General features: G+C 48.3%; 1 protein-coding gene across 3 annotated transcripts in view; it reads left to right on the plus strand.

The window, feature by feature from the left end:
* ALKAL1 (ALK and LTK ligand 1) overlaps positions 1-15,604 on the plus strand; it is a 39,286-nt gene that overhangs the window by 16,893 nt on the left and 6,789 nt on the right. For all 3 annotated transcript variants that reach the window (XM_033929538.1, XM_033929537.1, XM_033929535.1), the window contains one exon: positions 10,619-10,669. In XM_033929538.1, coding sequence (XP_033785429.1) covers positions 10,619-10,669 — 51 coding nt within the window. The remainder of the gene's footprint in view (positions 1-10,618; positions 10,670-15,604) is intronic.

Genomic DNA, 15,604 nt, shown 5'->3' on the forward strand with positions numbered 1-15,604 from the left:
GGCAAAGTGTTTTGACCTACTATGTTGCATAGTTTGGCGGCGTCGGCGAACAGTGATACTTTTCCTCTAAGCCCCTGGGTCGTGTCGCTTATGAACATGTCGAATAGGATCGGGCCTAAGACCGAGCCCTGTGGCACTCCACTGGCCACATCTGATGTTTTGGAGGGGGTACCGTTTACCACCACCCTCTGAAGTCTACCGCTGAGCCAATCCTTAACCCATACAGTTAGTGTCCCCACTAATCCTAGTGATTTCAGCTTATTCAATAACCTGCGGTGCGGGACGCTATCAAAAGCTTTGCTGAAGTCCAAATACACAACGTCTAGAGCCTCCCCAGCATCCAGTTGTCTTGTTACCCAGTCGAAGAAGCTAATTAGATTTGATTGGCAGGACTTGCCCTTGGTAAATCCATGTTGATGGGGATCGCACAGATTTTCTTCGTCCAGGATTGTTTTTTTTTTGAAAATCATATTTATTAAGAAGGGAACAGGGCAACAAATACAAATACAACAGGTACGCCTGAGGCGTATATACCAAAAGGTGCCAAGGCAAAGGGCAAGTACAAAAAACAAAGTAGAAATCCATAACAGCACCTGGGAAAGTGTCACAAAGAATATAGAAGAACAAAAGAATTGCCGAGGAGGAGAGCGTCCCCCCCACACACCGGAACAGGAGAAATTGAACTACAAATACAAAATGTACGAAACAGGCTCATCCCGTCCCAGCGGAGAGGAAAGAAAGATACCAAAAGCCCCCCCAGGGTCCCCCCTTAGGAGGGAAGAGACTCAAAATGCAGCATCCAAAGGTGCCCCGTTGGCCCCCTACAGTTTATAATAAAGAAAGCAACAACAAAAACCAGCCATCCAAAGCAGCTCCCCCGTCCAAGGGACTGCTCACCACAACAAACAACACCCAGAACAACAAACACACCACAAGCACACTCCCCATTCAGTCTCCCCCTATCCCCCCTATACCGGGCAACCAAAGGTAGCTGCAGAAACTCTTTCCAAAGAGCCTTATATGCTAGCCGCTCAGGATTTAACGAGTGCCGGTAATGTTGAAGCTCAAAGCTAGCCAGATCAGACAGCTGGGCCAGCCAACTGTCTTGTGGAATGGGCCCCTCTCTTGTCCAGTGCAATAAAATAGTACGCTTGACCGCCAAGAAGATCAGGTAAACGAAACGCCTCTGAGGCTCCGTTAGTCCCTGAGATTCCAGCAAGGTTTGGTCCCCCAATAGCAGGGTTTTATAGTCCCACTCCAAATCCCTCTGCAAGACCAAGCGAAGCTGTGCAAAAGACGTGTTCCACAGGGTGAGCTGAGGGCATTCCAAAAAGGAGTGCAAGAGTGTTCCAGGGCTCCCTCCACATTTACTACACAAAGCATCGTCCCACAAACCCATCCGCATGCCCCGTTGCTTGGTAATATAGACTCTATGGAGAACCCGAAACTGAGTCTCCTGCCGAGCGCACAAAGACCTGGAGAACCCAAAAAAGCTCCTGGAAGGCCTCAGGTGTGTAGGAAGTAAAAAGGTCACGGTTCCACTGATTCCGCAAAGGGGTCAATAAGCCCTCCCAATGAGCAGCTCCAGCGAGTTTGTACCAAACAGAGAGTGACCCCAAGGAAGCCGGGATGCTCAACAGATAATCATCCAGAGTCCCACACAACCATGCCGAACCATGTAATTGGGAAAGACTATCGAAGTAGTGGCGGGCCTGCAAATAAGCAAAAAACTGAGTATTGTGAACGGCCCAACGGTCCTTGAACTGCGCAAAGGAGGCAAAGGCACCGGAATCAGCATCCATCATCGAAGAAAGGGTACAGGCCCCACGTGAAGCCCAAGACGTAAAGGGACCACAGCCTAGCCCAGAAGGAAAAGCAGGATTGCCCGTCAACTGTAAAAATGGGGACGCCAAGGGTGTTTTGCCCTGAACCCTACGCCACCACCGCCACGCCAAGCAGAACGGCCTCAAAAACCTCAATTTAGAGGGCAATCCCCCTCTCCCACTCACGGGGTCCCGAGGAGAGTGCAACAAAGTCAAAAACCGAAAAGGTGCACACCAATCAAGCATCCAACCCGGCGGAGAGAACCGAGCGGATCCGGATACCCCCTCATGAATAAAGCGTATAAGAGCCGCCACATTATAAACTCTAAGATCAGGTAGACCAAGACCACCCTGACCCTTAGGTAGGGTCAACTTGGCATAACTAATACAGGCAGAACGGGAACGCCACAAGAAGGTGGTAAAGATAGAGCGAAGCTTACCAATGTCCCGTTGCAGGATCCAAAAAGGCACAGTTTGTAATTGATAAAGAATTTTAGGCAACAGAACCATTTTAATGAGAGCAGCCCTGCCAAATAGCGACAGTGGGAGTTCCCTCCACGCCTCGCATAGGAGTCCAATCTTCTTGATGGCGTCCAGAATGTTAGCCCTATACAGAACTCGGGGGTCCGGATGAAGGTAGATACCCAGGTACCTCATGGGCTGACACACCGGCGGGATAGGTAAGTGCGCATGCCATGGCTCCCAGTCTAGTCCTACAAGAGGTAATACCGCAGACTTATCACAATTAACCTGAAGGCCCGAAAGAATCCCAAAATGCGCTACCAAGCGAAGAGCGATCGGCAGATGGAGGGGAGCCTGATCAAGAAAGAGTAAGATGTCATCAGCGAAGAGGGTGAGGCGACACTCAGTACGCCCCACCCTAATCCCCCGCAGATCAGGACAAGTGTGTATCTTAATGGCTAAGGGTTCCAAGGCCAATACAAACAGAAGCGGCGAAAGAGGACAACCCTGGCGGGTCCCCCGGCAGAGTTCAAAAGGTGACGAAAGACCTCCATTAATAAGTAGGCGAGCTGTGGGCCGATCATAAAGGCCCTGAATCCAGTGCACAAAGTTCCCGGTCAAACCATACTTCGGCAAAACCCAAAATAAATACTGCCAGGAGATGCTATCAAAAGCTTTTTCCATATCTAATCCTGCTATTGCTGAGGTGCCTCCATCCCCTTGGCGATCATGCATGGCGGATAGAGCCTTGAGCAGGTTCATAGAGGCATACCTATGAGGAACAAACCCCACCTGATCTGCGTCCACCAGTTGCGGTAAAAAGTGATTTAGCCGAGCCGCTAAAATGGAAGCCAATAACTTGACATCCTGGTTCAATAAAGAAATGGGTCTATAAGAACCAACCTGCGTGGGATCCTTCCCCGGCTTTGGAAGTAGGGTGATGTGAGCCAAATTAGGCCTAGGGCCAGTCTCGCTACAAGATAAATGATGAAAATAAGCTTGCAAAGGCTGGACCAATATATCAGACAGAATTTTATAATACTCTGGTCCGTAGCCGTCCGGTCCCGGGGCTTTAGCCAGATGCATTTTCTTAATGCCTAAGCGGATTTCATCCGCGGAGATTGGGCCATTCAACTGCTCTGCCTGACTCTCCGAGAGACTCGGCAAGGGGAGATCCCGAAAGAAGGCGTCCCGGTCATCTTCCGTGAAGGCCCGTCTGGCGTAAAGGGACTTGTAAAAAGCCACAAACTGGTCTCGAATTTGAGCTTCCCGAGTGAAACTCTCTCCCTGCTTATTCCTCACCAAGCGAATAAGTCCTTTTTTCCTATAAGGACGCACCAGGGTCGCTAAGAGCCTGCCCGCCCTGTTCCCCCATTGGTAGAACCAAAATTTCTGAAAATAAATACTATGGCGGGTTCGTTGGTCAAGGATCGCACTGATACAGAGGCGAATGGCCTTAATCTGCTGGAGGACATCTGCATCCCGACTAGAGCAATGTCGTCGCCACAGAGCCGCCAGATTCCGTGAGAGCTCCAAGAGCTCTGCCCCCCTGCTTTTTACGTCGGATTGCAACATATTGTATAATATGCCCCCGCAAGACCACCTTAGAAGCCTCCCAAAAGGCTTTCCGGAGTCACATCAGAGGTGTCATTATGGGAAGCATACTCAAGCCAATGAGCTCTAAGAAAAGTATGAAAATCCTTATCACTATACAGGGCGACCGGAAAACGCCAAGAGCGCTCCTCTCGCTGGTCCGTAACCCCCAAAGCCAGAACCACTACGGAATGATCAGATAACGGCGTATCCTCAATGGTAACCGTGTCGACGCGGGAAAATAAGGAAGAAGATACTAAAAGATAATCCAAGCGCGAATACATGTTATGAGGGTGCGAGAAAAAAGTATATTCATGGTCGAACTGGTGAAGCATTCGCCACGTATCGACGAGTTCCAACTGACTACAAAGAAAGTTCACCCCCCCGTTGGTCCTGGTTGCGTGTCCGCGGCTTGGCAGGAGAACAGTCCAAAGAGGGGTTAGCCACCACAATGAAGTCCCCTCCAACTATCAACTGGTAAGTGGGATATTGTGTGAGGAGACCCAGAAGCCCTGAGAAAAATTTATGGTTATAAACATTGGGGGCGTATATATTGCAAAAAAGAAAATTATACCCCCATAATTCCCCCAGAAGAAGGACATAACGGCCCTCCTTATCCTGAATAATCTTATGGACATGAAAGGGTAGCTGTTTGTGGACCAATATTGCGACCCCCCGTTGCCTACTGTTATATGCAGAATAGCCCACTTCCCCGACCCAGTCTCTGCACAACTTCTCATGTTCGGCAGCAGTAAGGTGGGTCTCTTGGAGATATGCAATATCAACACGATGCTGCTTAAGCCAGGTAAATATTTTCTTACGTTTAATAGGTGAGTGGATACCGTCTACATTGAAAGTGGCTACCTGAAGATTAACCATAGCTACTGAGAGAAAAAAGCCACCAGCACTCCCATAGAATAATCCCACCCATACATACCGGAACCCGAGCCTCCCAGCTAGACTCAGCTCCAGAAAACAACATCACAAAAGCAGGAACATACCCACCAGCTCCTCCAGTCGCCCATGGAGATATCAAGCGTCCCACCCCTCCCATCCCCATTCGCCCCATACACCCCTCCACAATCAACCACAGCCACACCACACTCAGACACCGACACCCCCCCCAAACCCCCCTCCCAGAAAGCTGTCCCCCAAACAGCCACCACCCCCAAGTCATACAGACTCCCATACACCCAAACCCTTGCTCATCCCTCCCCCGGATGCAAAAAGAAAATACAATAAGAAATGTAAACCAGATACACAGCTGCCAAGGAAGTAATGCAGCCCCAAGAGCCCCAGAAATAGCGGGAGAAAGATACTATCCAGAGGCTAAAGCAGAACTACCCCCCCTGCAGTACCAAAGGTAAACAGTACACAAAAAGGCACAACAGGTACCAGCATCACGCAAAACAACAGGAAAGAGAAGAAAAGAACAGAGAAATGCCACCAAGCCCCCCAGCTGCCAGGAATGTATGGTCCAGAAGCATCAGCCCCGTCCGCTACAGCAGAATATGGAGATGACAGAAAAAGAATACAGCCAAAGTTCAAGTCCACTACACAGCCAGTCCCCAAAAGTGCGCAGACTGAGCAGAGCTCCTCCAACAGTTAACCAGGAGCGGAAGGGAAGAATGGTCCCAGCAACGTCCCAGGGGGTCAACAGGAGCACCCCTGCAGCACTAGAAAGTTCGGAGAAGTCACCAGCGAATCCAGTCCTAGCCGGCAGAACCCGAAAGGACGGAAGTCCCTCCAACATCACCCAGGTAGGGTGGCCAGGAAGGTGCGGACCTCCTCCGGAGTGTTGAAATAAGCAGCCCTGTTATCATGGAACACCCTGATCCGTGCAGGCTACTGCAGGGCAAACCGGATCTGGCGTTGGTGTAGCTGGGTGCAGTAGGGCGCCATGGCGCGCCGTTTCTCCGATACTCGAGCTGAGTAGTCCTGGAATATCAAGATTTTCTGGCCTTCATAGGAAAGATCACCCTTTGCCTTACAGCAGATCAGTAGCCGTTGCTTGTCTGCATAATTCAAAAGACAAGCTATGACCGGCCGGGGCCTGCGGTCACCCTCGCGGCGAGCACCAAGCCGGTGGGCCCTTTCCACCAATAGTGGTACTCCTCCCGTATCCAGATTTAGTTCCTTCGGCAGCCAGGTTGACACCAAATCCCGCAGGCCCGCATCAGGCACAGATTCAGGAATCCCGATCAAACGGAGATTGTTGCGGCGGCTGCGGTTTTCCAGGTCCTCGGCCCTGTCCTCCAAACGCCCGCATTTCTCCTCGAGCGCAGAAGCCCTCGCCTCCAGAGCCCCGGTCTGGTCCTCCTGCGCTGACACCCGCTCCTCCGCCTGTTGAATCCGCGTGGCCTGCCGTTCCAGAGTGTCCTTGATGCCATCCATCGAGGACTGCAGGCGAGTCAGCTTGTCATCCAGGATGGCGGTCAGGTGTTTTTTTAATTCTTCAACCGCCTCCGATTGCAGCGTGACCGTCGGGCCTGGGAGCGCTGTAGCAGCGGATGTGGGCGTCGCCATCTTGGCGGGCGTGTGGAGGCCTCGCGGTAGTTTTGCTGGCCGGGACGCCCGAGTCAGCATACCTCGGAAACCGGCCAAAAAGGACAACAGCCGGCGGCCCCCGATCTGCCCCACCGGAAGATGTCACCAGCAGCGCCAGAGCCCAAGAAAGGCGGCGAAAATGCCGATATCGAAGCCGGAGTAATCGGGAGAGGTGAGCAAGCACATCTGCTCAGCTTGAGTGCATCACGTGACCCCCTTCGTCCAGGATTGTATCGCGTTTTTGTTTGATCAGTGTTTCCATGAGTTTGCTGACTATGGATGTGAGACTCACTGGTCTGTAATTTGCCGTCTCTGTCCTGCAGCCCTTTTTGTGGAGGGGAATAACGTTAGCTGTTTTCTAGTCCAATGGGACTCTTCCTGTGCCCAGGGAAATATTGAAGAGCGTGGATACTGGTTCCGCCAGGACCTCACTCAACTCTCTGAGCACCCTGGGGTGTAGGTTGTCTGGTCCCATTGCTTTGTTTACATTGAGTCTTGATAGTTCGCAGTAGACATTACTGGGCGTAAACTCGAAATCTTGAAATGGGTCTTTCTGGCTTTCCCTTGTCCGTAACTGTGGGCCGGATCCCGGCGCCTCACAGGTGAAGACTGAGCAGAAGTATTCATTCATTCAGTAGTTCGGCCTTAGTGGCATCCGATTCTGCATAATTTCCATCCAATTTCCTTAGTCGTTCTATTCCATCTTTGTTTCTTCTCCTGTCACTGATATACTTAAAGAAGGATTTATCCCCTTTCCTAATGTTCCACGCTAGATTCTCCTCAATCCGGAGCTTGGCCTCTCTGACTGCTTTTTTGACAGCTTTTAGACCTATCCAGATAGATTTCCTTTGCCTCCCTCTTTCCTAAATGTTTGTAGGCAATAAATGCTTTTTTCTTCTCTTTAACGAGGTCCGAAATTTCAGTGCTGAACCACTGGGGTCTCTTGTGTCTCCGACTTTTGCTAACTGATTTTATAAAGCAATTTGTTGCTTCGTGCAAGGTGGATTTTAGAGTTAACCACATAGTCTCCACATTGTCAGTTTGTGCTTGGTTTTGCAGCTCCCGATGGACAAACTGTCCCATGCGTTCGAAGTCTGTGCCCCTAAAGTTGAGGACCCTCGTTGCTGTGTTTGATCTAGAGAAACCTTTCTTGAGGTTAAGCCATACCATGTTATGGTCGCTGGAGGCCAGTGTATCGCCAACCGAAACCCGAAACCTCTGATACGCTGTCTCCGTTGGTGAGTACCAGATCCAGTATTGCTTGGTCTCTAGTGGGCTCCAATACCAGTTGTCTGAGTCGTGCACCCTTTAGGGAGGTTAATATTCTTCTGCTGCCACAGGTAGTGGCAGAGAGTGTGTTCCAATCTGCATCGGGCATGTTGAAGTCCCCTAGCAGCACTGTATCTCCACGCAACATAATGTTCTCTATATTTTCGATCAGTTCTTTATCTTTGTCTTCCTGTTGTCTTGGAGGTCTATATATGACACCAAGGTACAGGCATTTTTCGTTCCTTCTGGCCAGGTTCACCCAGAGGGATTCCCCGGTGTATCTAACATCCATGATTCTTGTAGTTTTGATGTTTTCTTTAGTGTATAGTGCCACCCCTCCTCCTAACCTGCCCTCTCTGTCCCGACGAAGTAAGTTGTAGCCAGGTTTGACCATATCCCACCCGTGCGAGTCCATGAACCAGGTCTCGAATATTAATAGGAGGGAAGAAGGAGGAACTACAATAAAATATAAGATAACAATGATGGAAAGAACAAAGGGAAAGGGAGACGGATGTTATACTGCTGTAATGCTTTGGGCAAAAACAGAATAGAGAGGGAGAGAGGAGAAAAAAAAGGTGAGGATAATTAAAGTTCAGAAATGATTTTTAAAAAAGGAAACCTTAATGTTCAAAAACGTCCTTTGAAAAGGAAACATTTCAATGCTCCTTTGAATTTCTCTAAATTAGTTTCTGCTCTTATGTGTAAAGGCAGAGAGTTCCAGATTATGGGGGTGGTTATAGAGAATGTTGTATGACAAGTACCGATGATCTTTAATGAAGGTACGAAGACTAGATATTGGTTAGTAGATCTTAGAACCCTTGGTGGGTCATGTGGCCTCTCTCCACTCCTTTTCAGTACCTCTCCCTTCCTCCCTATTTCCAACAAACTTTCTCTTGTCCTTTCAACCTGGTGCATCATCTTTCCTTTCTATTCCTTCCTCACCACACTTACAGGTAACTCTCTCTCTCTCGTGCTGGCTCCTGCACCATTCTCCAGCTTCAATGGGTTAATCGGCAGCAATCGCTACAGGCTGCCTGCTGCTAACCAGAAGCATCCACAACACAAACAGGAAGTTGTAAAAAACAGAGGAGAGGCTTCAGAGTTACCGGTGGGCAGCCTCTAGGAGTCGCTGCTGACCCGTTGAAGCCAGTCAGCTGAGAATGAAGAGAGAGGTGCAGGGACTGTGGGACCCAACCTGCATCCCTGACACTGGTGTAAAAAGGGAGGGGGTGGCCAGTGAAATCTCCGCAGCCATTTTGAGGATCTTCAGGGTTGGACCAGCAGCAGCGAGCAGTTTTAGCAGGGGCAGGAAAGAGTTGGCCTCTTTCCTGCTCCTGAAGAAGCCACTAGGCCAAGGTAGGCTTGGGGAGGGTGCCCTCGGTCCCCATTTCCACGGTATTACTGTGGCAGCGGTTTCCATTGGTCAACCATTGCTCTGGTAATACCAGGCCAAATTGGCAATGCTTTCCCATTAACACAGGAATTCCTGCAGTAACCACAGAATTCCCGTGGTAATGGCTGCAGTGTCATTCTCTACTTATAAGTACATTCATTCTGCAGCTCCTCATAATTTCTCCCTTCTTCTCTCTCCCTATTCTCTTCCCTGGAAACATCTACCGTGTTTTAGTAATAGGGAGGGGGTAGGGGGTAGTAAATGATGGAGCCAATATTTAAAAGCACTTATTTGGAATGTGCTGCTGAAAATCACTACAGACCACTCCAGTGCTATTGGAACAAAGTGAAAGTGGAATATGAGATTTTCCAGATTAGTGATGACATTCAGCACCACTGTCCAGATCTATCCAAATAACCTAGGGTGACACACCCCCTCCGCACCCCCCCCCCCCGCGCTAACAGCCCCCAAACCTCACCCCCACCAAACTAACCTTTTCTTGTTGGCCAGACGGGTCTTGCCCATCCTGCCGGCAGGCCCGCCTCGTCGAAATGAGGTGGGCCCGCCCCTTCCCGGCCCATCCCCACTAAGTCTAAGGCCTGATTGGCCCAGGCGCCTAGAGCCTGGGCCAATCAGGCCTTAGATTAAGTGGGGATGGGCGGAACCGCTATGCCTAAGGCCTGATTGGTCCAGGCTTCTAGAGCCTGGGCCAATCAGGCCTTAGGCTTCGGCGGGATGGGTCGGGAAGGGGCGGGCCCACCTCATTTCGACAAGGCGGGCCTGCCGGCTGGATGGGCAAGACCCGTTGGCCAACAAGAAAAGGTTAGTTTGGTGGGAGTGAGGTTTGGGGGCTGTTAGCGCAGGGGGGGGTGCGGAGGGGGTGTGTCTTCCGGCAGGAGGGATTGGGCACCCTCCTGCCGGTGATCGGTAGTGTCGGGGGGGGGCAGCAGGAGGGTTTGGGCACCCTCCTGCCAGCGATTGGTAGTGTCGGGGGGGGGGCAGTCGGTAGTATCGGTGGGGGGGCATCTTCCGGCAGGAGGGTTTGGGCACCCTCCTGCCGGCAATCGGACAGGAGGCCGCGGCCTGCTATACTTATAGCGGCAGAGAGATCCCTTGCCGCGATAAGTGTAGCGGGCCGTGTCTGATCTAACCCGATTCTCTAACCAGCGTCTGTAACATGGACGCCGGTTACAGAATCGGGGTTTAGTGTAGGCCCGATTCTGAATTGGACACCTCTCCCGGGCGTCCTATACAGAATCAGGGCCTGAATGCTCTGCACTGCTCCTGACACTCATAGAGTTCCTATGAGCATCGGAAGCAGCACAGAGCCTATGCTAAAACGCTTTTGCGGTTTTATAAAAAGGGGGGAGGTAAGTGCAGATAAGGTAAAAGATGGTCATTTCCATATGAGAAGAGATCTGCTATATTTTTATTTGAATTAAAAGATGTACTTGATATATGCAAAGTTTATGAACATACCTTGTTTCCTCAATCCATGCTAAAATATGTATATTCTACTTATATTTTTCAGAAATATCACATGATGATAGCTTAAAAGATAAATTCATAAAGCATTTTACAGGTAAGGATAATTGTGCATTACTGTATGCCTATATTTTAATTTTTTATTTTCACTAGTTGCTACAATGCCTCTTTCTGACAAATGAGTACAAAACAGATGAGGAAGAAGGAAAGATAAAAAGCTAGAAAACAACATTAAAAAATCCCCAAATGTGATTTCAAGATGATGATAGAGGAGGATTAGTAGTTAACTAGTTACACCTCAATAGCTCCAAATTTTTCTTAATTTTTCAGTTTTAGAAATGTTGGTCATTTTAGAAATCTATCCACTTGTAAATACCCAATATACTGTATATAAAAAAAAATCTGGACAGACACTCTAATTACTGTATATACGCGAATATAAGTCGAGACCCCCCATTTTCCCGCCAAGCAGGAGGAACAATGGTTGACTTGAATATGTCGGGCAGCTTAATATTCAAGTGCCCTGCCCTTCCAGGCACTGCATCCAGCTCCCTTCCCTCCATCCTCTGCCAGGCACTGCACCCAGCTCCCTTCCCTCCCTCCTTTTCCTGTCAGGTTCTGCACCCTGCTCCCCCACCCTGTCCGTCGTACATCCTCTGCCAATCTCTGATGGTCCAGAGTTGCAGCGGGCAGGAGTGAGCTTTATGTGCTCCTGCACTGCTGATAACCCAGTTGGTTAGTTGGTTGGTTGCTGCCATGGCTGCCACAAGTTCTGAGTAGCACTGAGCAGAAGCACGAGAATTCACGGGAGCCAATCAGAAAGCCGTTTAATGTCAAAGCACGCTTCTGCTCAGTGGCTGAAGAAACCAGAACTTGCGGCAGCAGCCACCAACCGACCGGGTTCGGCAGAGTAGGTACAATGGATAGGACAGGGCAGGGAGGGGTGCAGGGGGCAAAGCCTGGTGATGACCTGCAAGGGGGTCGCTGGCCCAAATATAAACCAGGACCCCCATTTTTGGGCCCATCTTTTGGCCCAAAAATCCCAGTTTATATTAGAGTACACATCTCTCTCCGTATTCACAATTTCATTATCCGTGGTTTCAGTTATTTGCAGTTTTTTGAACACAGTCTCCGTCCCCAAATTTACATCACAGGAAATTGGAGGAATCGCCCGAAACCTGCAGCCGAGGCGGAGGCCGATGAACTGACAGCATCCAGCGCTGTTCCCAGAGGCCCTGGCCTGCCTCCGAGCGCACACGCACCTGCAACTCAGCAGGCACGCGCTGACTCTGTATCTGGCATTTGCCAGTGCCAGGCACGCAGTCTGGTCCGGAAGTCCCCCTCCAAACCACAGCAGGTTACTGCTCTCTCCCTCGCAGTGGTAGCCCTGCGCTCTGTTCTGGAAGCAGTTCTCAGGATCCAGACCCATGCTTTCCTTTGCAGCCACACAGGAACAGGTCAAGTTATTCGCGTTTTTGTGCCTTTTTTTCTAGGATTTTTTTAAACAGAAAACCCGCGAATAACATACAAAAAGTTATTTGCGGTTTTTCTGTATTCATGGTCATGCTGTTCCCCTATCACCGCGAATACGGAGGGGGAAGGTACCTCAATATTTTCTACTCTCTATAAATTATCCAAATGCCCATACAATTGTGTAATAAATATAATAGTGTGTAAGAAGGCGACCTTGGTTATTAGCATATACCAGAACCAATTTACTAAACTACGGTAAGTGCTAGTGTGAAATTACCACATTCAACAGGCTTATTGTGGAATGTGGGCTAATAAATTTGCTTGCCTGTGTATACCACATGTTAAGAAAAATAATTAATTTTCTCTAAGGGGTGTGTTTGATGGTAGAGAATGGGCATGACTGCACTAAACAGCATATGAGGCGTTGCTGCGTGCTATCTGATTAGCTGGGGTTTGCACGTGGGCCCTGTACCACATATAAAATAGGTGTCAGGGCTCATGTCATAACTTTTTTTATTTTAACATTCACATACCAATGTTGAAATTAGCACGTTTCCATTAATTGGGAAAATGGATGTCGGTCATTTTCTGGCCGAAGCACAAGTGGCCTTAGCACGCAGGAAAGACATACATAACCAGCATGCTAAAGCCACTTTTTGCAGTGTCTTTAGTAAAAGAACCCCACTGTGTGTATGAGCACAGTGTAGCGCAGTGGTTAAAGCTACAGCCTCAGCACCCTGAGATTGTGGGTTCAAACCCACGCTGCTCCTTGTAATCCTGGGTAAGTCACCCAATCCTTCCCCCCACTGCCCCAGGTAAATTGGTTAGATTGTGAGCCTTCCAGGACAGACAGGTAAAAATGCTTGAGTACGTGAATAAATTAATATAAACTGTTCTGAACTCCCCTGGGAGAACGGTATAGAAAATTGGGAAAAAAAAATATGTTTATAAGCCGCTTTGTTCTGTATAAGGCAGTGGTTCCCAAACCTGTCCTGGGGGACCCCCAGCCAGTCAGGTTTTCAAGATATCCCTAATGAATATGCATGAGAGAGATTTGCATCTAATGGAAGTGACAGGTATGCAAATCTCTCTCATGCATATTCATTAGGGATACCTTGAAAACCTGACTGGCTGGGGGTCCCCCAGGACAGGTTTGGGAACCACTGGTATAAGGCATGCAAATTGTTGCATTAAAATATCATCTCCGGAACTCCATCAAACAAAAATGCACTTTATTATCTAAATGGAGCTGTTTTCGGCTGCTGCCTTAAAGCGGCCGTCGATTACGTGTCAATTGTGCGATGGAGCTGTTTAGAGAATCGCGCCTTCGGAGAAGGTAGGTGCTGGAAATGTAGGCCAAGGTTTTCAAGGCCTACACCTCTGGCACCTACCTTTTTGGTGTGAATTGTGCCCACGTAAACACTTTACGGTGCTTAACGCCACTTCTAGTGTTAGCCATGCCTACAGTGGCGTTAGGCACCATAAATTGCCTATGTAGGTGCAATTCTGGAGCCATATCTTTAGGCACTGGTAGTCACCTTGAAATTTGTTTTAAAGGCCTTTTAAATGGCATTTTGTTCTTAACTAAGTTAAGGCGTCATTTATAAAATATGGGCCTTCGTGATGGCAATGTATGCATTCTAAGTGAAAAGCCCCCAATTACAAAAAAATATATATACAGTACTCCCCCCCCCTGAAATTCACGGGGGTTACATTCCAGGGGCACCTACGAACTTCGAAAAACAGCGGCTATTGGAGGCGGGAGAGGGCTGCAGGGGCGGCAGCTCGCCACTTTGCTGCTTTTTTTGTTAACTTGGATCTCGCCGGAGGTGCCGAGGACTTCTGCCTGTCTGCAGTTGGCTGCCGAAATGCTCTGCCGCCTGCTGTCTTATGTTTTTAGGACTTTCTCTGGAGTCATTGTAGTCTAAAAACACGCATGGAAAAAAATCAGCGAATGACCGAGTCTGTGAATTCGGAACCGCAAATTCGCGGGGGTATACTGTATATAATTGTTCAAATCGTTAATGCTAAGTAATGTGCTGATATTTCCTGGTGAATACTGATGAGTCCACACCTACAGACTCAATGAGTTGTCCCAATTTTGTCTCTTCCTTAGGAGCCACATATGTGTGTGTTGCAATATTGTAACTAAGCTTCTTCCTTAGGAGTCATTATTAACAGCATCTATTAAAAAATTACAGGAGTTCAGGCTAGAATTCATGTTCACAAAAGACGCCTTCTTGAATGTTCTCAGACCTCTGTGTCTAATGTGGTGATGTATCCTATTAGACCAAGACAGAAAATTAAATGTACACTTTACATAGAGTCTAGTATAACACAATGATATGAAAGAATAAATTGACTGAATTCATACAATAGAGTTCCATTCAATATTCTCATTTAATCCCCATTTAGAAGCAGCCCCTAACAGAAATATCCACCATTGCTCACATTCCAGCAATAATTGGCTTATGTCATATCCTATAGGTAAAGGTAACATCTGATCTGTAATTGTTCTCTTTATCTGATAAAACTGGTGCTCTTGTAAAATAAAATAAAAATGTTGAAAAGACTACAGAGAACTCATTCAGTTTCAATTACTGAAGAGAAACGGGAGAAAAGAACTGACTGACAGTGAGAGCCCCTTTTATAAAGCCGCACTAGCGGTGTTAACTTGTGTGATTTTTCATCATGCGTTAACCCCCGCGCTGGCCAAAAACTACTGCCTGCTCAAGAGGAGGTGGTAGCGGCCAGCACGTCCCGCAGTTTAGCGTGTGTTAAACCGCTACCGCGGCTTGATAAAAGGAGCCCTGAATAAATTACCTCTACTGATTCTCTAAATTATCCTCTTGGTACAATAAAGAAGACCTCTGTTTTAGGCAGAGGTCTGATAACATTGGGTGAACCATGAGCCTGATAAGAGTAAGGGGGGTGGGGGGAGGGGAGAACGGGTGGGAGAGGAAAGTCAAAAGGACTTGGGAAGTTTTGATTAAAGGAAAGAAATAGGGCCATGAAGGTCTAGAAAGGGTAAGAAAGGTATAAAATAGTTTTCAATATGTTTATTGATCATAAAAAGTACAGCATAAAAAGTGAATACATGACAGATTCATGCATAATAATAAGAACAACAAACAAATCTACATCAAGTGAATGACGGTCCATTAGAGCACTGCAAGCATATGTGGATCTGCATAATAAGAATAACATTAAAGGATCATAAAATAGTTAAAAGAGAATGAGAAATAGGAAAATGAGGGGATTGGATGGTAAACTGTGGAGAAAAAACTGAGAGCAGTGATTGGTGGAATTGGAATGAAGGGGTGGAGCAGGAGAGGAGGAAAGTGTTAGGGGGAGGGATTAGGCAAGAGCATTGTTTGAGGTTGGTGAGGGTGGCGGGAAGATGTGGATAAAAGGCTTTCCCGCCCCACCCAGCCCCCTTTTTTTAGAGGGAGTTGGGAAGGCTAGGTAGGGTTATTAGCAGTCATAGTGGGTGGAGGAGAAAGGGTTGGAGGAGAAGAGGGTCAGTTACATTAGTCACCAAAATATTGGGGTTCACTGA

This window comes from Geotrypetes seraphini, chromosome 2, assembly GCF_902459505.1.
Source record: "Geotrypetes seraphini chromosome 2, aGeoSer1.1, whole genome shotgun sequence".
Classification (NCBI taxonomy): domain Eukaryota; kingdom Metazoa; phylum Chordata; class Amphibia; order Gymnophiona; family Dermophiidae; genus Geotrypetes; species Geotrypetes seraphini.